This window comes from Echinops telfairi, unplaced genomic scaffold (genome assembly GCF_000313985.2).
Source record: "Echinops telfairi isolate 266 unplaced genomic scaffold, ASM31398v2 ScPeMD7_22;HRSCAF=79, whole genome shotgun sequence".
Lineage (NCBI taxonomy): Eukaryota > Metazoa > Chordata > Mammalia > Afrosoricida > Tenrecidae > Echinops > Echinops telfairi.
Window position 1 is genome coordinate 2,872,504 of NW_022103919.1, and position 22,827 is coordinate 2,895,330.

Consider the following 22,827-nt stretch of genomic DNA (forward strand, 5'->3'; position numbering starts at 1 on the left):
GCCAGCGTAGTCCAAGCTGCACTTGCCTCCCTGCTTCGCCTGGAAAAGCCAGGCAACTTGCCCCTTTCAACATAAATGGAACCCAAGCCTGGGCCTCCTCAGGCTCACACCCTCACTGTAGCCCCTCACTTGGCATAAAGCAAGGTACTCGATGGGTCCCCAAGCCAGGGTCCCTCTGGCCACCTCCAACTTCTCATCTCTCTCATGTCTTTTCTATAGACCCAGCCCCAAGGGGACAATGATTTCACTCACCACCCACAATGGCTGGGGAGGTGGTCATTCCTTCTCGGGAGGAAAAAACCTCCCTCTCTACTAAGGCCACTCAAAGGCAAAGGTATGTCCAAAGAGCCTAGTCTCCCAGGACAGATGACCATCTGAGGTAGTTTATTGTGCCAGCCTGGCTGATAAACACACGTGGGATTAACTGAAGGGCAGGGAGATAAATGGCTTGGTGAGCCTCGCTTTTCTTGTCTCTTGCTCTGTGATCATCGGACCAGTGTGTGGCTGCCTTGCTTGTTGTGTGCCTCAATTTAAAGGCTACACGAGCCTGTGGACTGTGTTGCTGTAAGTTGAGGTCCCTTTAAGACATCTCTGGAGCTGGGGACTGGCAGTTGGTGACCTTTCTTGTGATTGGCTGCTGTGCTGACATAGTCTAGCTCTCTCTACAAATAGAGGAAGATCTGGCAGCAGACTAGACTTGAAGGACTGCTAGTCTCTCACAACTCTCTCTCAAGGACATGAGTTGCACTGAGCCATTTGTAGTGCTTTATAATTTAATTCTTTATTTCTTGTATTATATATTTATCTGTATATGATTTAACAGTTCATTTCTTGTTATATGTCTAATTATCTTTATAAATAAATATATTAAATTATCAGCAATTTGGTTTTATCTCTCTAGAGAACTCTGTCTAACACACCATCATTTAGCCATACTGGAACTGAGACTGGGAAGTCCTGTTGTCCCACCCAAAGCTCTTCAGTTTGGCTTTCTGAAAAGCTCACACATCAACAATGACTGCTCTCTGCAAAGCCCACACTTCAACACCTACTGGTCCTGAGAGAGCCTCTCCTGCAACCTCCGTGCTCTGTGTTCATGTGGTCTGTGCTCATGTGGAACAATAGAGAAGGCAGAGTCCAAGAAGAAGCTGGTCCACAGGACCAAGAGCCCTTGCAAATCACAGCTTCTTTTAACCTGAGACGGAAAACACTGGAGAGTACCCAGCTACCACTACTGGCCGTTCTGACCAGGGACAATAGAAGGCCCCAGGTAGCATGGGAGAAAAAAATATGAAACAAAACTGAAACTCATTAAAAAAAACAAAACCCACAAGACCAGAGCCACTGGCCCTAAGAGACTAGAAGAACGCCCCAAGAGACTCTGAACTTGAAATTAAAGCCACTCCTGGCTGTCATCATTCAGCCAAGTAATAGATTTGACTCATAAAATAAACACTATCTTCCATGAGCGACGGGTTTCCTTAAGCAACCAGAGACAGGAGACCCAACAGTCAACATCCTGAGAGCCACTATGAGGTGGGAAGAAAGGGCAGGGAAGCTAGAGCAACAGAAAGGGAGCAACCAGAATGGAAACTGCAAGAATGCTGATGCACAGTGACTGCTGTAAACAATGTCATTTGTATTCAAACTGTTCCATGGGAACCTATGTGCTGTGTAAACTTTCACCTAAACAATTCGAAATGAGACAAAAAAGCCCACACTTCTCACCCCACCCTACCAAACCCTGCAGTTGATCCTTGGCTTCCTCCGCCCACTCTGGGCACCCTGCTGACCCCTGAAGACCAAGGAATTCACACACACACACAAACACTCACCAACCTTTGTCCTTGGCATTGCCTCTGCCTGGACCCTGCTAGTCACAGGGCTGGCTCCTTCTTGTCACTCACAGGGCAGTCCCTCCAAGAAGCTCTCGCCAGCCTCCCTGGGTGGCACTGCATCCCTCCCCCCTTATATGTTCTTCATGGCATTTGCCACTCTCTGACATCACCCCAGTGTCCTTGTTATGACCACTGCTCCCTGCTAGGCTCCAAGTGCCACCTGGGAAGAGGTGGGCCAGTCATGTCACTGGCATCCCCTAGACCTGACAGAGCCTGACTCCAAACAGCGCCTGTCTTCGGAGTGGCCACATTAGGAAAGACAGGGTTGGGGCCTAGGAGGTCTTGGATCAGTCACTTCTCCCCCTAGCCCCAGGCTCTGCCTGGACCTGTTGTCAGAGACCTGAAGAGGGACAGCCCTCCCAGCTGAGAGAGCAGGCCCCGGGGGCTCTGACTCACCTGCTTCCTCTAGACTTCAGTTCCCACCTGCACACAGCCACCCAAGAGTCCCCCCAGATCCTACCACCCGTAGTGATGAGCTTAACAGATGTGAAATCCGTGGTGTTTCAACTTCCTGCTGAGCCAGAACAAGAAATTCCCCGTGGTGTGTCAGCTCAGAGAGGTTGAGTAATTGCCCAACGTCACCCATCACCCACACAATAGGAAATCCCAGCAGCCCTCAGCATAAGCCTTGTCTGCGCTTTCTGCCCAGTCCCCATCAGCCATTTTTTTCTTTGGAGGTTTTTAGGGCCAAAGGCTCTACAGTATGTGGTAAAGCAAAGGAGCTTTTTCCCAAAGTCCTGGGTTGGGGGGCAGCTCTCAGTCCACACAGCCCGTGTCCACCCCACACTGGCCCCTCTCACTTTGCCTGCCAGGCCAGAGTGAAACTTCTCCCCAAGACCAGGCTCTGCCTCCTCCCCCCCCCTCAGGCCTTGGCTCTGCCCTCCCAGGGGTGTGTCTGACTCTTTGCTCTCAGTGTAGAGATGAGAGTCCCCTTCCCTGACACCACCCACCAATCATTAGGTGCAAGTCTGTCCCCAAGCTCCGCGAAGCTTTGTCATGTCAGGTTGTTTGTGTCAGATCATGGGTGCCCAGCCAGTCCATCTTGTCCTGCCCCGTGTCGCTGCTGCCCAGCAGAGGGCCTGTCACATGGCAGCTGCTCAGTGTAGGTTTAATATGTTAACAAAGTCAGTTTTCAGTCTCTCCATTTTACAGATTAGACCACTGAGGCACAGAGAGGGTTAGCACCTTGCCCTGGTCACACAGCTCTGGAAGAAGCTTGGGTGCAGCCCATCAGACTGGATCTGGGTCAGAGGCCTGGCTGGAGCTTCCTGGAGAACGGAGAAGGAGAGATCAGGGGTCTGCACGCTCCCTGCTTTGACCCCCTGTGATGTATCTGACTGCCAACCTCTGCCTCCCTCCACAGATGAGAAAAGTGAGGTTCTGGGGGCCAACCCTCACTCAAGATCAAGTGGATGGCAGCAGAAGGTGTCCCATGGCCCCAGACTCTCCCGCCCCCATGATACCACCTGCTGCACCCCAATCCCTAGAGAAGGTCTGAGCCAGGGGCATGGGTCAGGAGGCCCATGTTCATGGTTGGCTTTCTACTCACCCCTGGGTAAGCTGGATGAGGGAGTTGGTATCTCTGGCCGCTCCTTCCCCAGAAACAGGGGTTTGGGGGGCTGTTGGTTAAGAAACAGTCTCCTGAATTCACAAGGCCTGGGCTCAAGCATTTATTGCTGCGTGATCGCTCCCTCGATTCCCGTCGCCCCCCGCCCCCATCATCATCTGAAGGTCTGTATAAAGAGAAGAGGCGCTCTGGGGAGGTAAACGAGCTAATGCAGCGGACTCGATGGGCAGTGCTGCTATTGTGCTAGGGGATGCTGCCCTCTGCCGGCCATCAGGAGGGACGGCGGCGAGGAGAGCCCGACCGCGAGCTCCCAGGGTCGGATGGGGTGAGTGTGGCCGGGCTCCGGTCACTCGGTGTGCGCCTCCACCCACTGGCAGAGGCGACGGGCGTAGTGAGCCGGGCTGACGGTAGAGAAGGTCCGGCCCGGGTAGCGCAGCGTCTTCCACAGGTGCTCCAGCCGCTTGCGGAGCCCGTAGGCCGTGGCGAGGTCCACGAAGCCCAGGAAATAGCGTTGCTCGGGCCCGTCGAGGACGTGCAGGGCGTTGGGGACGTCTGGCAGCAGCCGGCGATTCTGAGCTTCTGGCTCCTCCGGGCTGTACGTCCCCTGCACAGACCTGAGGACAGACAAGGGGACCTCAGCCTACCCACCCGCCAGGGAAACCTGGCCAGGGAAACCCACCACCCCCCTCACCCCACTGAGGTGGCCCTTGGCGTGTGGGGTAAAGTGTGGTTTGATGGTCTGCAGCCAAGCACTTAAAACGGAGGGAGTCTGCTCTCCGTGTAAACACACCCCGAATTGCAAAGACTGCATGAAAAAATGTCATATATTTTGGAGTTACCAAACTCCAAAAAAAAACAAAAACAAAAACCCCACAAAAAAACAACTCACTGCTATAGAATGGATTCCAATGCACAGTTACCCTATAGGACAGGGTAGCTATAACTGCCCCTTTGGATTTCTGAGACTAGCTCTTTAAACATTTTTTAAATTTATTATTCATTGGGAGTTCATACATATATCATATTCCATCGTTCACTCAAGTCAAGCAGGATTGTACAATTGCTACCACAGTCCGTGTCCAAACATTCTTTTTTCTTTCTGGGCTCCTCGACTAGCTCTTCATGGGAGCAGAAAGCCTCATCTTTCCCTTGCAGAGTGGCTGGTGGATTCGAACTCCTGGCCTTGCTGTTAGCATCTCAACTCATCACCCAAAATGACACGAGGGCTTCTTTCTATCTTGATTAAATGTTGAAATGCCAAACTTTGGGAGATGTTAGGTTAAGTAAAATATAGTGTTAAAATTCATGGGGCTATTAAAAAAAAGCTATTAGAAAGCATAAAATTACACGTCTGGCCAGATTATATCCGATTGGATAGCGTCGAGCTGGAGGAAAGCATTTGGGTCCTGGGGGATCCCAGTTTGCACTGACTGTGTGAGGTGCCTTGGGGTAAGTCCCTTAGTGGGGTAAGCCTTTCTAAACCTCTGTTTGGGGTCCTCCACCGCTCACTATAGCAGAGCGGGAGCCTTGGGTGCAAAGCTCAGCACCGGTGTGTGCTGCCGCACATCTTTTCCACCTCACAACATATCCCAAATCAGAAGATGCCCCTGGCTCCAATCCCAGGTCAAGCCAGAAGCAGGTTAGAGTGGTCTCCCTTTGTCATCCAGTGGGGAGGAACTGAGGGGCTTCACTCCTGCGCCACTTGGATGGTGCAAATGGGTTGCATTTGACCGCTAACCCAGAGGGTGGACGTTCTAATTCATCAAGTAGCCCTGCGGAAGAAAAAAATCTACTTCCAAGCGAATAGCCCATGGCATGGCCATGGAGTCGATGCCACCCTTGGGCGACCCCTGTGTGTTACAGAGCGGGACTGCCCCGTGGAGTTTTCTTGGCTGCGATCTTGACGAAAGCAGATCACCAGGCCTTTCTTCTGCTGCTCTGAGGGCTCAAACTGTTCCCATCACCCGGCACCTGTTTTGTTTTTAAGATCACAGTCACCGAGAATCCCAGAGAGGGCAGTTCTACTCTGAAATGCATGGGGTGGCCATCAGTCAGCACAGACTTAAGGCAAAATCTGGTACCCAAGTCCTGGGGGAAAGTAAGCCAATGAGAGACAAACTGTCTTAAACACGGACCAATGAGAACCCAGTTGTTGAAGCTCAGCGAGCAGGGGCGGGGTCCTTGTCTTCTACCCACCTAGCTAGTCGGAAAGCAGGATTGGTTCTGAGGGAGGCACTGGGAACTGGGGTTGGGATGGGGCCAGAGCAGTGTGTCAATGTGTCAACAACCACCATATTCATCTGTGTACAACCCTGACCTAAGCACCAGCCTGGGTCAAGGGGAGGGGAGAAAATAACTTGGATGGTCGGGTTTTGCCCACCCATCCACCCCCTGGGACTGCCACGTTACCGACCCACCAGAAAGTGCCCGTTACTGACTCTGGAGACCTCACCTATCCAAAGGTCTCCCCCAGGGGGCTGAGGATGGAGGGCTGGGTGAGTAGAACCTCGTCTTTCACTTCCCATGTCCGCTCGTCGGATAAATGGGGTTCTTTTCTGAAAGCCTCGGTCCCAGTCCCTGTGTGTCATCCTGTTCAACCACGGAGGTGGATCTGGGAGAATGGAAATCCAGTCACGTGCCCTCGTGAGCACTTCTCCCATCAGAGTCTCAGTTTGCACATCTCTGAAATGGGAGCATGCCAGCCCTCTCAGTGAGGCTTGTGGGCAGCACACACAGGGCAGTTATCCCACGAAGGTGAGGATAACATGGTGCTGACCTCCGGGGCCTCAGCTCAGAGTCCTAAAAGGGTGGTGGCAAGGACTCTCTAAAGCTCTGGCGCTTCCCTTGGCTCCACAGCCCCTGCTGAAACATGGGCAGTCTTCAAATCAGTGCCCAAGTCCTTGTCTACGGGACCTCTCCTGTCCTGTCTCCTGCTGGGGGCCACTCATGCACCCTAGGTTCCCAGTAGCCAGACATTCCCAGATACCCTACACACGCAGACGTGCATGTGCATGTGTGCACACACAACTACTCTGCACTTGCCAGCCTTCATGTCTTTGCCGGTTGGGGCCCTCATCCAGGGAAGGTGCCCCTCTGCCTCCGCAGTTGCCCAAACCAGCTCTCTCAGCACCCCCTTCTTGCCATGGGGTGCCCACCTGGTCACGCAGAAGATGAGACTGCTGCCCGGGCCATTCTCGTCCTGGTGGAGGCCCTGGAAGGCCAGCAGGAGGCTATAGTCCAGCATGTTGAGCTCCCGGAGGAAGGTAGTGTCCAGTTCCATCTGGCGGAGCAGCCAGCTCCTTTGGGGCCCTGTTGGGGCAGCAACACCTCCCACTGAGTGTCCCCTGTCTGCCAGGCACAGTGCTCGAGGTCTCCACATGTCCCAGGAGGGTAGGGAGGCGTTATTGCCCCATTTCCCACAAGAAAGAACTCCACTCCCAACCCCCATCAGATCATTTGCCTCAGCCTCTGCTGTGGAGCTGGGATTTGAACGCTGCTCTTCCTGACTCTAGAGTCTAGGCTGGAGCACTAGGGCCCAGGACAGACAGAACCAGGACACCCTTCTAAAGTTCACGTGGAATGGAGAAAGAGCAGGCAGGGACCATGCCGTGGCTCACCAAGGTTAATGGTTCTGCCCTCAAAGTTGAGGTCCTTCAGCACCAGGACTAGGGAGCTGCCCTTGGGGGCTGGTTCCACCCAGCGGTTCACCTCACAGCCCTTGATGTCATACCTGGGCAAGTAGACAGAAGCCAGACTTTGAGACTCACAAGGTCCCTCCCCGGAAACAAGAGCATGCGCTGGTGTGTGTGTGTGTGTGTGTGTGTGTGTGTGTGTGTGTGTGCTGTTCACACGCGCACTGCCCCATCCCACACATCCCACACATAGCTCGAATCCTCAGCACAAGCCTCCCCATCATTGCTCCTCTCGGACACAAAGAAACAGCACTGGGGGTGTGGGGGGGGAAGAGTAGCTGCCCTGCCTAAGACAGGAAGGAGCAGAACAGACATTTGAACTCGGGCCTTTGGAAGCTGGCCCCAGGCTTTACCCTATCCCGCCTCTCAGCACCTTGTCATCTTTTGGGGTGTTCCAGACACCAGTGCAGCATGAGGACAACTTGAAGGAAGCAGACGGTGCGGGGTCAGGGGGACATTCATGGGGTGGCTGTGGGCAGAACCAGGGCGGGAGGCACCTCGGGCCATGTGCAGTCAGGAGAGGCTGGGTTCAGATCCCACTCCCTCATTTCTGAGCCGTATGACCCTTCCCTTCCTCTGTTTTCATCTATACAATGGGGGTGGTAACAACAGCCCTGGTGGCCCAGTGGTTACGCACCTCCCTGTGATCCCAAAGTCAGTGGTGGGGATCTATCACAGGAGATTGCTGTGGGGGTCTGCTTCGGAAGCGATGACAGCCCTGGAAACCCCGAGGGGCAGTCCTACTCTGTCCCACAGGGAGGAAGGGCGTGAACACTACACCACACCACACCACATCCTCTGGGAGCTGCTCTGGGGGTCAAGTCTGTATGTGTGTGTGAGTGTACTTGGTTGGAAAGCGCCTAGTCCACCGAGTGTGCAGGAGGGCAGGTGCCGCCGGTGAATCCCCTTGGACCAGAGTTGAGGGATGTGAATAACCTGTAAAGTCTATGATGGCAGAGGTAGTTGGGTTAAAATGCATTGAACTTTAGCATTTGATCTCCTTTTTTGACCCATTTAAAAGTTGTTTCAATTAACAAAAGGAAAAAAAAAACAAAGTAGAAATTATGCCTCCAGTGAATTCCATTTGATCATAGACCACACACACACACATCTCACTACCATGGAGTCTATGCTGACTCCTAGCCACTCTATAGGAAAGGGTAGAACTGCCCTGTGGGCTTGTTTACGGGAGAAGAAAACTCCATCTTTCTCCTTCAGAGGGGCTGGTGGTCCCAAACTGCTGACCTTGCAGATTATAACCAGGGCACCACCGGCCTCCTTGATCCGGGTCAGAGATGCGGCCAGTTTTGCCAGCACGCAGAATGCACTGTACAGTGGGCTATTGAAGATGCAGTTAGGTTAGAATGTAATACCTTACTGTTTGATCTCCCTCTTGACCCACTTTAAATTTGTTTGACTTTTTAATATTTTCTGCTTCTGTTGGTTTAAGTATGTTTTTCTGTCTGTGAAATCCAGGATAAGTAAATCGACAGAGATACCAACTGGATCAATGGTTTCTTGGGGGGCGGCAGGGGAGGTTGGGGGGAAATGGACAGCTAATAACAAAGAGTACAAGAAAAGCGAATGAAAATACCGAGGAGCTGCTATAAAGGGCTCAAGTAGAAAGAAAATACTTTGAAAATGATGATGGCAACATATGTACAAATGTGCTTGACACAATGGATATATGGATTGTGATAAGAGCTGTAAGAGCCCCCAATAAACGTATTTAATAAAAAAAACCAAAACCAACAAAAAAGAAAAAGCAAATGTTCTAAAATGGATTGCAGTGATGATTGTACAATTCTTCTTGATATGATTATACTACTGAATTGTATTATATGTGGATTGTGTGCCAACAAAACTGTTCAAAAACAAATTTTTTTTCTAAGAAAAGAGGCTTGTCATGGCATTCTTGTCTGACCCACCGGGCTAGTGGCCATGGGAACGTCCGTTTCCTGGCTCCAGCCTCAGTCTCCCCATCTACTCCTGTCTATCTGCAGGGTGGCTGCTTCGGGGGAGGGCGGGCTGGGCTCTGGTCAGGCTCACCTCTCCAGGAGACTCACCTCTCAGCGATGCGGCCAGTCGGGTAGAAGACGCTCTGCATGATGATGAAGTATTTCTGGGGGCGAGGGGGACAAGGGAGAGAGGCCAGGATCGCACCCTCCAGCTGCCCCCTCCCCCGGCGGGCCTCTCGCCTCGGCCTCACCCACCTTCCTGCCCTGGGCCACTCGCAGGCTGTGCATTCCTGGAATTGGAGAGAGCTTGGTGAGTGGGCCCCAGCCCCTAACCCCCGGTCCACACCGCCCCAGGGCCAGCTCCACGCCCCGCCTCCTTGAGACCCGCCCTCTGAGCCCGCGCCTCCAAGCCCCGCCCCCAGACCGCCCTTCACCAACCCTCGCTCCGTGATGGGATTGGTCCCGCCCCACTAAGGACGTCCCTCTTTCGTGGGCTCCGCCCCTCGCCCACGCCCCCCGGTCCTCCGCCGTTTAAGACCCGCCTCCACTCGGGGTCCAGCCCCTGGCCCCGCAACCCCGGAGCCCAGAACTGCTTCTCTCCCGTCTCGCCCTCTCCCCTCCCGCTTGTCCCGCGTTTCCGGATCCTGAGAAGGCCGAACCTAGCAACCGGGCGAGCAGCGAGTGCGGGTACCGCTGCAGGTGCTGCACGTAGCGGGGCAGGTGGGCGAGCAGCGCCCGCATCTCCCGGCGCAGTTGTGTCTTCAGGAAAAAGCGCTGGTCGTGGCTGCGGGGAGTGGGGGGGAGGGGGGGCAGAGGGAAAGGATACTGCCAAAGCCCAAAGCCGATCTGGAGGCGCGTCGGCTGACCATCAGCCTTCTTGCCAAGGGTGGGGAGGGTCCATCTTCACACCGCCCTCCTCCAGGGCCCTACCCCTCAGGCTCTCCTGTCCCCATCTGGCCTCCAGGCACTCTGACCCTCGTTGGCCTTGGATGCTGTATTTCTCTTCCCCCACCCCTCAGAAAATTGCCGCCGCCACGCCCACCCTTGCCGCCTGCTCACGACAGGAAGAAGCTGGCGCTGCTCTTGGAGGTGCCCAGGAACTGCAGGTAGGGGCCTCCAGGGCCCAGGGCCGCCTGATAGTCCTCCTCAGCCAGGCCAAGGGAGCGGCGAAGCCTAGCGAAGGCCGGCCCTGCCAGGGTGCCCAGCTCAAAGCCCTGGGGGGAGGGAGATGAGCCAGAAGAGCCTCCACTTGGGTCAAGTGTGTGCAGGTAGCCCTGGTCCCCAGGATCAGGATAAAGAACACCCTTCCTGCAAGACCCTGAGGCAGACAATTACTCCCTGTGCACAGGTGGAGAGACAGGAGAAGTGGCAAAGGCAGGCGCACCCCCTCTCACACAAGAGTCTTGGGCATCCTACCTCGTGAACCTGGGTCAGAACTTCTGAAAAATCCTCCTGGCTGGATGGGCCCTGGAGGGAGGGGTGGAGGGGCAAGTCTTAGCCCCTCAAGCCCCCCACTGCCTGACCCCGAATTTCCAAGCATCTGCACTCCCCCCTGAGATGTACAGAGAAGACTGTGACCCAGCCCAAGGCCTAGGTGTGTTGGTCAAGTGAAGCCAGCTGCCATCTCTGTACCAGGGGATGGAGTGTGAGGGAGGCTGGATAGTTGGCCCTTGGGCTTGAACTAGTCAGATCTTGAGGCTATGTGGAAGAGCCAGGATTCCTTCCCACAGGCACTTGGGAGACAAAGGAGCTTTTCAGCGGGGGATGACGTTTCCAGGGCTCCCTCTGGACTTCACAGTCTCCCTGGACCCCCAGGTCCCTGATGTAGGTGGTTGGTCAGCCACACACTGTGTGTGCACACGCACAGCCAACACACACACTCACACAGGCTTGATTGGCTGCTGAGTTTGCATTTGGCAAACCCTTTCTGCTGAGCCAGTCTGGCTCCAGCTTGAGCTCTAGGGAGGAGGGGTGAAGCTAGCTGAGTAGGAGTGGGTCCTTTCTCAACCAAGCAATCAAGGAGGGCCTTAGAGACCAAGGAGTATAAAACCCCACCCCCATTAACCAGAAGAAGACAGAGAAGCCCAGCCAGGGGCTGAGGCTCTGTTCTAGTCACACGGCAGGCAACCGACAGGGCCAGGAGTTTCTTCACAAGTCCAAACACACTCTGGGCTTTCCATCGTCCTCCCTGAGCTCCCACCCCAGACTGTCCCTCTGTCCATGGCCTGGCTCTGTTCTCTCTTCCTGATAGCCCTGTGACCCCCAGCCCAGTGATATCAGCAGGACAGCCCACCAGTCTGGGTTTGCCATCAGTGTTATGGTTTGCCCAGGACAGACTGTCCACTCACCGTGGGCGGGTGGTCTATGGTGGCCTGGGTGGCAGCCCACAGCCCTGCCTGCATCATGCATGTTAACCCATGCAGCTCATGGCCTGGCCCAATTTCAAACAGGCCCAGGCGGCACTGCTTGTCTCGCAATCGCCAGAGGAGGCTGTGGCGACCGGACCTTGAGGCAGCTGCTCTGCGTCCAGCTTCTGGGGAGCAGGCCAGGACCTGGTGGGAGGGAGGCACAGGGAATAAGGCTCAGGCTTTGGACAGCCCAGGTTGGAATCCCACCTTCTCTACTCAGGAGTTCCCCACCACCTCTCTCTGCTTCAGTGTCCTTGGCTATGAAATAGGGGTAGTGCTTGCCCTGATCTGATCTGATCTGATCTGCTAAGGTGTGCCTGGTATGCACTCAGAACCCCAAACAGGTTATTACCATCAGTACCATTAGCATCGAAGGAGTCCTTGTGGCAGTGTGGGTAGGCAATGGGCAGCTACCCCAAGCTAGCCTCAAGACCCAAACCCACCAGCCGCTCCACTGGAGAAAGATGAGGCTGCGTGCGCCTGTAAACATTTACAGTATCAAAAACCCTATAGAGCAGTGGCTCTCAACCTTCCTCATGCCGCGACCCTTTCATACAGTTCCTCATGTGGTGGTGACCCCGTATGTGGGCGTATCTGCATGTGGGGGGACCGCTTGGAGATAGAGGAGTGGTGTCGCGGTTCCTAAGACCATCGGAAATATGATCTTAAGCGACCCCTGTGAAAGGATCATTCGACCCTCTCAAAGGGGTCGCGACCCACAGACTGAGAACCGCTTCTATAGCGTGTCGCTATGAGTCGGAATCGACTTCGTGGCGGTGGTAGCATTATTGCCAGCTGGCAGAGCTTGTGTTCTGCACTCAAAGCTGCCGACGGGCCTCCCCTCAGCGGTGTAACCTTAGCTCAGTCACTAACTAATCTCTGCACCCCACTTTCCCATCAGTAAAATGGGGATCCTTCCTGGCAGGTAGAACGGCTGCTACTGTTGGGTTTAAGGAGCTGTCAGGCTGGTAAGTCAGGCATCTCTTTCGCTTGTCTGTGCTGAATTGCCAGTGTGTGCCAGGCCCAGAGCGGAGGGTTGCGAGCCGGAGTTCATACCAACTGACCTATGAGCAGTAGGGACAGCCACTTTTATTGCCACCTCCATTTTCCCAATGAGGAAACCGAGGCAGTTATATGGGGGGGGGGTACCATCAGACTCCAGCTTTATACCGGTGACCCAAATGGGGCGTGTCCTAGTGCTCACCCCGTGCAGGACCCCTCCCTGAACTGGGATGGTGGGGCGTGTCCGCGCCTCTAGGGCAGGAGCGGGCCGGCCCCTGTCCCCAACCCTTCCCTCTCCTTCCTCTTTTGGGTCCGCACCTACCTCGCGGGGGCCGGGACTCGGCGCAGCCATGGCCAGCGCAGCAGCTTCCCGGGTTCTGGCCGCGTTGCCCTGCTGCCCCGCTGCAGGAGTCAAGCTCCGCCCCTGTCTCCGGGACGGCCAATAGTAAGATGCTGGTCACGGTTGCACCCAATCCGCGCGCAGGGCGCCGGCAATCACCTGCGGGTCCCGCCCCGGGGTTGCAGCATCCTTCGGACCGCTGTCCAGTGCGGGGCGGGGTCGCGGCCCCAGGCAATGGTTAGGGTCCTCCCTAGGCAGGGCTCCCTAACTGCTTCTCTGGGATGAGGGACTCATCTCGTCTCCCGGGCCTCACGGAGAGGCAGAGTAGCCTAAATCTAGTACCACCCACCCCCACCCACACTGGCTTGAATTCCCTTACTCACTTCAGAGTGAGAGAACTAAGGTCCCAAGAAAAAACGACCTAGGTCACACCGGAAGGCAGGGGCGGCATGCATTCACTCAACGCACATTTTTGGGGAACACTCACTACGGGCCAAGGGCAGTGCTAAGTGCTAAGCCCTGGGGATTCGGTGGTGAGCACAAGGGAGGGCCGCTGCAGCCGCTGCCAGAGGGATCTTTTAAAAGCATGAATCAGATGATGTCATTCTCCTGCTTAAAGCCATCAGTGGCTTCCCAAGGCACCACAACAAAATTCAAACCCTGCCTCGACCCAAGGCCCAGCGTGCTGTGGCCCTGCCCACTCTGCAGTCCCATCTTCCACCACATTCCCTACACTTCAGCCCCAGCTGGGGTCGTGGGGAGGAGCCCACACCAAACTGTTTCTTCTCTCTCTCTCTCTCTCTCTCTTTTCTTAATCTGCTGTTCCTCTTTGTTTGAAATCCACCACCCACCACCCAACCCTGACGTTTATTCCTTCCTTCGGGTCACCCCCCAGAAAGAACCTTGGGCTCTCGCTCTTTTTAAAAATTTCGGTGAAATGTGTATGACATTTGCCCATCCAACCATTTTTAAATACCTTAGTGGCACAAATGTCCTTCAAGGAGCCTGGGTGGTGGAAGCAGTTCAAACGACAAGGTCAGCGGCTGCAAACCTCGGTGTGTACCCCCATAAAGAGTGACAGTCTCGACACACACACACACACACACACACACACACCCGGCAGGCCTACGCTGTGCGATGGGGTTGCTGAGAGTCTGAATTGTCTCAATGACACTGTCTTTTTGTTTGCGGGGAAGACGAAGTGCAGGCATTAGAGAGCCCCGTGGGGCAGTACTACTCTAACACACCGGGTCACCAGTGAGACAGGGGCTCACTCCAGGGCGGTTAACTACAAACCACACTCACCATGATGTACAGACATCACCCCTGTTCATTTTCTAATGTTTTGCATCCCCTTTAACAGAAACCCAATCCAATCCAGACCTAAGCAGAACCCCAAGCCACTGCTGATCCTGTAAGACCAGACTGCAAGCGTCACAGAGGGTCCACAGTTGTCACTCTATGGAAACAGAAGCCCACATGGTTCCCTGTGGGAAAACAGAGAGATTTCTCCCAAGTCCTCGCCCCCAATTATGTTAGACTTAGGACACTGCTTGCAGCTGAGGATAAAAATTATTTCCCTTGAGACAATCACTGCCAGACTGCTGTCTCACCCCACCAGACTACTCCCTGCTGCTGGGCTAAGGCTTGTGACCGACCATTAACTTGGTTCCTGTAGGTAGGGTTCACACCCTACTGATAATGATTCCTATGGAGATCCAGCTGCCATCCTGACTCTAGGACCTGCCCATCTTGTCACCTGTATACCTCCAATCCCTCCTCCTCCTATTGTGTGTATGTCCCTAGACTGTCCCCCTCTCATTGCTGTATAACCTATAGTGCAACCCCTTCCTGTGACATATGTCTTGACCTATAATTAGTGGGCTTGCACACCTCCACAAAGGTATATAGGCCTGGGTTAGCAATAGAGATCTCTCTCGCTCTCTTGGCTCCTCCCTTGACCTCTCTTATGCTCCCCCTCTCCTCTCCCATCCTCACTCCCCTGTTCCCTTTCCCCTTGTCCTCCTTCCCTTCCCCCTCTCTCCACGTGGACCACCAAGCGGAGCTGAGGTGAGCATTGCTACCATGAAATGTGTCTGACTCCATTACTTCAATCTCTCTTCTATCTCTCATGCTCTCTAAGACTTTAATATAATATTTATATATCTCAACCATACAATTGTGCCTATCAAACCCGTCATTAGTGGTGGGGGGCTGGCACCCCCGTTCAAACCACAGTTCTCCATGGAGTGACCAGCGGGTTTGAGTTGCTGACCTTTTGGTTAACCATCCAGCACTTTAACCATTGCACCACAAGGTCGCCTCCAGAAGTGTGGTGACCTTTAATAACTCTTTCTCCCTCTCCACCTCACCCTAACAACCACTGAGGGGCATCTCTGTCATGTCTATTCTTACTATCTCATCTAAGCGGGGCCATTTAGTATTTGTTCTTTACACCTATTCTGTGACTAGGTTGCTCACCATCTGTGGGGTACCAGCCCCCACAATTGAATGGATCTAAGGGGCGGTTGTTTAATTAAGGGGTAAAATTAAAGACATCAGAAAAGATAAAGCATGCTAGAGCTCACCTCCGGACCATAATAACTTCAGGTCCACGCAGAGAGAGAATGTATTTCCAACCAAGGCTAATATACACTCAGGAGTGAGTGCAAGCCCCCCAATTACAGGTAACCACATATGTAACAAAGTGGATTGTACTCTAACCCTAAAAGTCCCTGGGTCAGGTAAAGGGGAGTGGCTGTCTTCAAAGCCTGGAGAGCAAAAACACATGGATGCCTCTGTAGTTAAAGCTGCCGGCTAGATGGCAACCGGCCCGTGCTTGTAAGAGGTAACTAACTGTAAGGTAGCACTATTATGGAAGGATGTAGTGGGGAACAATACTAATTATGAGAATGTGATTGGGACTCACCTCCAACTCAGCAGGGTGAAAGCCTCCCTCCACCACCGAAAGCCCAGCCTGCTAGGCTTCTTAATAGATGAAAATAAAGGATTCATCCATACGTACTCTCTTCCCGTACCGCTCTCTGTTTCCCGCATCATCATGTTTTCAAGGTTCACCTGTGTGCCAGAAACCTCATGTCTTCAAAGCTCCATTGCTGGGTAGACTGCATTTTGTTTATCCATTCATATATTGATGGACACGGGCTATTTCCATCCTTGGATTATTAAACAATGCTGCAATGAACATAGGTGTATCTGTTTTCAGTCCCTCTGGGCTATTACAAGGGATGGCTGGGCCGTATGCTAATCCAGTGCCTAACTTTCTGAGGAAGGGCCAGACTGTTGTGCCCATGGCTGTCGGGCCACAGTGTTTGATATTCCCACCAGCAATGAATGAGGTAAGCTCTCACTCTGATGGCATCACCTGGCTTTATTTCATCACCTTCAACACTGTCAGAGCTTGTCTTGCTTATTTAGTACATCTCTCCCCAGCATGTGAGAGCCACAAGGGCAGGAATCCTGGCTGTCTGGTTTCCTGGCTCAACAAGTCTATGTTGAATGAGTCAATGAACGAGTAGGATATGCAAAGGACCGACCACACAGTGTCCCAGGGTGCAAGGCCCTGTCCGCTGTGCAGGGAGAAGGATGGGAGCCTAGAGACGCATTGTCTTCATTGTCTCAAAACAAAAACAAACCCGCCAAGCTCACTGCCATGACCCAGCAGAGCAGGGTAGAGTTGCTCCCCCTACCCCCACCCCCGTGGGTTTCTGGCTGTACATCTCTATGGAAGCAGAAAGCTCCTGGGCAGTCCTCATGAGGCATCTCTCTGCCCCCAGGCTCTGCTCACTTCTTAACCGCTTTTTAACATCCCAAGCGGTTGAGTGGAGACACACACTAATCCTGCCTCCCTAATATAACCACCCGTTCCCGCCCGATGAGGACTGTAATCACAGGTGACGCTGGGATCTACACCTATTCTGGAGATAAAGAATTCCACTCCATAACACATTGTGAGTTGAGAAACATGCTCGGATGTGTTTTCCTTATCTTAAGAAACATCATTAAGAAATTGTGATTCAGGTGAGGATGTGATATGTCAGGTTATCAGGTTTATAGTCAGCAATGCTACTTATCTATCCCAGCCCGTAGCCCCTGCCGCCCAGCTCCTCCCGACCCTCTGGCTCGCTCTTCTCCCCTTGGGGAAGACGATCTCCCTCATCCTTTGGCAGCTGGAGTCCAGATGATTGCTTCTTCCCTCGGGAACCATCAAAGTTTGTTCCTTCGGTGTGAAAACCTTTCACTTTTTTCTTTACGACAGCGATGTCATACACTACGTGAATGTGTCCTTTCGTGATTGACTACTTTCACTCCGCATCCTGTTCGCCAGGTCTATCCTGCGCAGCTCCATCATCGTTTTCCAGTGATGCGTAGTACTCCATGGTGTGTAGGTAGCAACGTTCCTTCATCCAGCCAGCTGAGGATTCAGCCTGTCCCCACGTACTTACTATTGTGAGAGGTGCTGCGATGAACATAGTGGGTGTATGGCTCTTACTCTTTAGGGTATGTCCCCCTCAAAGGGACTGCAGGTCCTATGGACTTTCTGCCCCCAGTTGCTTGAAGCAGCACTGTACCGTAGTGGTTGAAGCATGGCTTTCCAGTGTTTAGCAGACCCATCAGCAGCATGAGGGCTCATTTCTCTAGCTCAGTGGTTCTCAACCTTCCTGATGCCGCAACCCTTTCATACAGTTCATGTTGTGGGGACCCCCCAACCATAACATTATTTTCGTTGCTACTTTGTAACTTTAATTTTGCTGTTATGAATCCGGCAACCCCTATGAAAGGGTCTTTTGACCCCCCAGGTTGAGGACCGCTGCTCTAGACCCTCCCCAACGTTTATTTTTTTAATTGTGTGGCTAATGCCGGGGTAAGGTGGTATCTTGTTTGGATTTGTTCTCTCACACGGGAGCGATTACGAGCATCTCAAGCTTGTTAGTCCCTTGTTGGATGTATCATTGCTCCAGTCTTGAGTTCTCTTTTGAGGCATTGCCTTATTTTTAGTAGACCCCAGTCTATTCTTTCATTGTTTATGTTCTGTACTAGGACCCTGAAGTTTGTCCCTATTTTCTCATGGATCGTCTTAAAGCTCGGGGCTCTACATTTAGATCTTGAACTCATCTTGTTTCGGTGCACGGGGTGAGGTGTGGATCCTGTTTCATTCCTCTGCAGATAGAGATCCAACTTTGCCAGCACGTGTTGAAGAGACTACTCCCCCATTTATGAGTTGTATTGATATATCATTCATATACCATCTAATTCTTTCCCATTTAACGTGTTTTGGCCCCTTGTTGAAGACCAGTTGTCTGTAGATGGTTGGGTTATCTATTGTTCCATTGCACCAGGACCAGGCTGTTCAACTACGGTGACTGTGCAGATTCTGAGGTTGGGGGGGTGAGAGGCCTACTTTTGATGTTTTCACATTAGGCCTTCCTACCCATGAGCATGGAACTAGATGTTTTAAGAGGTCACATTATCTGTTGCATGTAGCCAGACTGGAGGGCCCAGAGCAGCAGTGGGGAGCAGGGAGGCAGTCATCAGTGGCTGAGGTAGCTGATGGTGGTTTTGCTCTAGGGAGGTAGCTCCTGGGGAGAGGGGAAAGTGACAGGAGGGAGATAGACATCTCCTGCTGGGGGCAGCGACACAGAATGATGTGGGCATGAGAGGAGAAACAGCTTTGATGAGGCAAGTCTGTGAATTCAGCTGACAAGTGAGGCGACAATGAGGGAGCCCATCCAATGGGGAATGTGAGGTTAGTTTGGTGCCTGGGTGCAGACACAGAGCAAGCTGGGGTGTGACAAGGTCCCAGGGAGTTGAGTAACATCTGTGAGTGAGCCCTGAGGTCCTCTAGACTGAGAGGCAGGAAGGAGTGGAGCATCAGAGAACATTTCCGGCTGGATGGGCCATGCCACAGGACTCTCCCCAGTGTGTCAGAGGGGTCGAGGAAAGTGACTGGATGTTACTACTTGCACTAGTGGGTGACGGGGATGGATGCTGAGCATGGGAGGTAAGGAAACACAGGTTGCAGGCATCCTTGGCCTCTGGGGAAGTTTGTCTGTGGAGGGGAGTGAGGTGGGGGGTGGGTACACGGGGGCAATTTCTGGGTTGTTGGTGGGTTCTGTCAGTGGCTATCTTCATGAAACAGGAGGCTCTTACTGAGAGGAGGCAGAGGTTGTACCCCTAGCGAGGCCCCTGGTGACAGGAATTTCTGCCACAGCAGTGGGAGGGGAGGGAGGAATGTTGGCAAGCCGAGGGCCAGTGTCAGACCAGTCACCCGGAACACAGCAGCGCCAGCTCTGTTCTCGCTGAGTCGTCCTTGCTGTGCAGGGCCAGCTGGGTTTTTAAGAGGTTTGCCAGAGGGTCCTGGAAATGCTAAGCTAGGCTGGCCAGTGAGCCGTCAAGCTGTCTGTAGCAGACTGCTATGCCAACCTCCCCACCCCCCCCCACTGGACAGCTGGTGGGGAGAGGAGCTAAGCTCCTTCTCCAAGCACGCCCACTAACTGCCCAGCTCAATTCCCCAGCCGTGAGCCACCCGGCTGGAACCACACCTGTCCCAGTCCCTGCTTTCTCCCCAGGGTTCCGCTCAGGGTTGGCCCAGAGCAGACATTGGCAGTACCCTCACTGCATGAACCAGGGTCTTGTGACCTGAGGCCAATGCTGGGGCTAGCTCTGAGTGCCTCACACCGGTCCTGGTGCTGCCCCAATCCCCTGGTCAAGAGCGGCACCACCGAGACCAACACCTGATCAACTTTTATTGTGAAACTCCCCTGGGCTGGGCCTCCATGAGTGGGCAGTCTGGGGGCCCAGTGTGGCCACTCTAATGTGCCCTGATGCCTGGCGATTACCCCAGGCTCTGTCTGGCTGTCTTTCTTCATGGCTTTCCAGGTCCTGAAGTCCTTGTACAGTCTGACCGCTGGGGGCTGTCGGAGAAAGCTGCCTTTGCGAGGGAGCAGGCCACGGTGGGGAGAGACTACCTGCTCCCTCGGACACTGATCCAGCATCTGCAGGTGGTGGGCAGGACACTGCAGAGTGAGGGCAGAACCCCAAAGAAAAGGTGACAGGAGTCTGAAGGTAAGGTGGGGAGAACCAACATCTTTCAGGTCCTGGGCCCGAAGCCGGGAGGAGGAGACGTCCACACACCCCTCCCTCCTGGCTTCCAGAAGGGAGAGCTGGGGCTGAGCAGGGCTCTGTCCAATCAGGAGCCAGTCCTGAACAGCTTCTGCCCATGGGCATGACTGTAGGACAGCCAGGCCGGAGGGCCCTCGGTGTCTGGAATGGTCCTGCCGACTCCCTCCCAAGGTCTCTGGCCTGGAGGGAAGCAGAGAAGGGACGGGCAGCTCATCCCCCGCTGGACCTTTACTGAACCTTTCTGGTCACCTTCTGGTTCTTCAGCATCACGTAGGTGATGAACACTCCTGGAACACACAAACCACACAAGACCGGGGCTCGGGTGCTGGGCAGGGCAGAGTGGCCAACACAGGACCATGCACCTGCCCCACCGCGCTCCAGGTCAGCTGGTCACCTTCCTAGTCGTTCATCAAGCCACACATCCACTCAGCCATTCCACACACACAACATGGAATGCCTCCCATGGGTAAGTCACTTCACTCGCTGTCTTGACATTCGACAGGGAATAAGACCCATCCAGGTATCCATTTACTCATTCCACCGACCCCGTTTATCCAGTCGTCCACCTGTCTACTCAACATTCATCCTCCAGGCACCCATGGACTCTACCGTCCAATGCAATTGGCGAACCATCCAAATGACTTTTTTGAGCCCCAGCCCAGTGCCAAGTGCTGTGGACAAAGCAATGACTAAACCACCGGCTCAGGCCTTAGAAAGCCAACCGCACGAAAGCATGGGCGCCAGAGAGGTGCCTGGACTACAAACCAGGATGACTAGAGGGTGAGAGGTGACTGAGGTGTGAGCAGAGGGACGCGAGGGAAAAGGTAGACATCACTTTAGAGTCCTATAAGCTCGGGGCACTGGGAAGACTGGAGGGGTGAGGACGGGCAGACTTGCAGTCTAGACAAGGAAACAAACGCCCAGGAAAGGCTTGGGGACAGCGAGCCTCCAGGGGACCTACAACAAGTGCCAAAGGGTGGAAGTATTTTCAAGGATAAGAGGTCACGAGGGCCCACCAGATGGGGTAAGGGGAGTGATGACTTACCTACAAACAGGAGCAGCAAGAGGCCTGCGGCCAGTGGGATGCCAACAGCATAGGCTCGGGGCAGGAAGTACTTGTGGATGGCATGCTGGCTGTCGATGAACGGCTGGCACGAGGGCAGAGCTCTGATGAGCATTGTTTGCCTTGCCTGGGCTCCCTCAACAGCCGCAGCCCGACCAGCCCACCTCCTCTGTCCAGGGAGTTGAGCCCATCCAGGGTACTGGGCCAGCCTTGGGGTTTCTCAGTTTGTTTTCCCCATTCATTCCCTCACTGATTGCTTACGGGGCACCTGTTCGGTGGGTTGGTGCTCACCCAAGCCACTCTCACTAGCTCGGGTACGAAGTATAGAAGGAATTCTGAGATTCCCCAGCCTGAGCTCCAAGGTCTTTGGTCCTAAATGGTTCCACCCCCCGACCCCACCACCCTCTGAAAGGGATTTACTCATTTAATCTTGCAAGATTTTGCCTTTCTAGCAGTCTGTACTCCCTAAGCTATAACTGACAAAGTTTTCCATATGGGGGGAGGGGGGATCCCACAAGCCTTCATAGAATCCATTAGAATTCCCATCAAAGGGAAAGCAACAGGGCGTCTTGGTGCAGTGGTTAAACATCCCACCTTGGGCCGAGCCTTTCTCTCTGAGCCCCGGCTTATCCTCATATACAAAACGGGGCACGGCTGGCATTTACCTATCTTGCTGTTTTAGAGATTAAGCGAGGTAAGGCCGGCAAAACCCCTAGCACAGCACGTTGCTTCTCCCATGTTCCCAGGGTCGGTGTTAGGGCCGGGGATGGGGGGTGGGGGCGGGGCGGCGGGCAGACATACCAGGAGGATCACCCACACGGTGTAGTACGTGAAGACGAGGAGGCTAACCGCCACGAGGCCGAGTCCCACCACCTGGTCTGTTCCCGTGGCCTGGAGGAATGGATGGGAGGGCTCGGCTGAGGACGCGGACTCTCCTTTTAAAGCGCCGGGCGCGTCGCAGCCTGCCCTGACTTCCCATTCATTCCACACACGTACGGAGGGTGGACGAAGGAGTCCATTTCTGGGATTGGCATGGGGGAGCAGGCCTGGGCGTCCTCAACCGCACGCTGGGCTGGTGGAAGGCGACCCTGGCTCCGAGCGCCGAGGACCCAACTCCTGGGAGGAACCCAGCCACCGCCCTGAAATGCCCCAAGCCCCCGCAGTCGGCCCCAAACTCACCATTACCCCGACTTCCGACGCCGGAGCCGCAAGCTACTTCCGGCTCTGGTACGGCATCCGGGACCCGCGGGGCACGCTGGGAGTCGTAGTCCACAGGCCTACCCGGAACTACGTTACCCAAGACCAGCAGGCCCCGCCTCCCCGTTGCATGTCGGGGAATGAAGTTTCTCAAGGGCTTTGTGGGGACGCTTGTTCCCTAGGCTATTCCCCGGACAGAGTCCTGTTCCACCCGCCCCAGAAATCTAGCTAATTTCCAAATATTCCATAGTCCCCAAATCAGAGCGGGCTGGGAATGGGGCTGGAAGTCTCTCTCTTTTTTTTTTTCCGGTGACGAAACTAAGGCTGAGAGGCAGAAACAGGCTGGAGTCACCAGAACCTGGCTTCGCTTCCCCTTCTCGGTTCCTAACCCGTCGGTTGGAGGTACCGAGAATATTTACTGCCACGTCTGGGGCAAGGAGGAGGGGCTACCTCGAGCCTGCAGGGTGGTGGGCGAGGGAACCAGCCCTCCCTTTCCGCCCCACCTCCCACGCCTAGCCTGTGAATACCAGGAAAGCTGGGGCCAGATCATCCTTGGTGT

At 54.1% G+C, this 22,827-nt stretch overlaps 2 protein-coding genes across 2 annotated transcripts; both read right to left on the bottom strand.

Annotated features, from left to right (window-relative positions):
* Positions 1 to 3,082: 3,082 nt before the first annotated feature.
* On the bottom strand, positions 3,083 to 12,905 carry PIP5KL1 (phosphatidylinositol-4-phosphate 5-kinase like 1). Its single transcript, XM_004713288.3, has 11 exons — positions 12,848 to 12,905; positions 11,464 to 11,667; positions 10,532 to 10,582; positions 10,175 to 10,329; positions 9,775 to 9,899; positions 9,371 to 9,405; positions 9,224 to 9,279; positions 7,083 to 7,195; positions 6,621 to 6,774; positions 3,448 to 4,079; positions 3,083 to 3,166 (listed from the first exon to the last, which is right to left on the bottom strand). Exons 1-10 carry the CDS (start codon positions 12,875 to 12,877, stop codon positions 3,812 to 3,814), a joined length of 1,191 nt encoding a protein of 396 aa, XP_004713345.1. The 5' UTR covers positions 12,878 to 12,905; the 3' UTR covers positions 3,083 to 3,166; positions 3,448 to 3,811.
* A 6,710-nt stretch (positions 12,906 to 19,615) lies between these two features.
* DPM2 (dolichyl-phosphate mannosyltransferase subunit 2, regulatory) lies at positions 19,616 to 22,308 on the bottom strand. Its single transcript, XM_045288586.1, has 4 exons — positions 22,251 to 22,308; positions 21,873 to 21,962; positions 21,054 to 21,156; positions 19,616 to 20,295 (listed from the first exon to the last, which is right to left on the bottom strand). The coding sequence occupies exons 1-4, from the start codon at positions 22,251 to 22,253 to the stop codon at positions 20,237 to 20,239; spliced, it is 255 nt and encodes an 84-aa protein (XP_045144521.1). The 5' UTR covers positions 22,254 to 22,308; the 3' UTR covers positions 19,616 to 20,236.
* Positions 22,309 to 22,827: the final 519 nt, after the last annotated feature.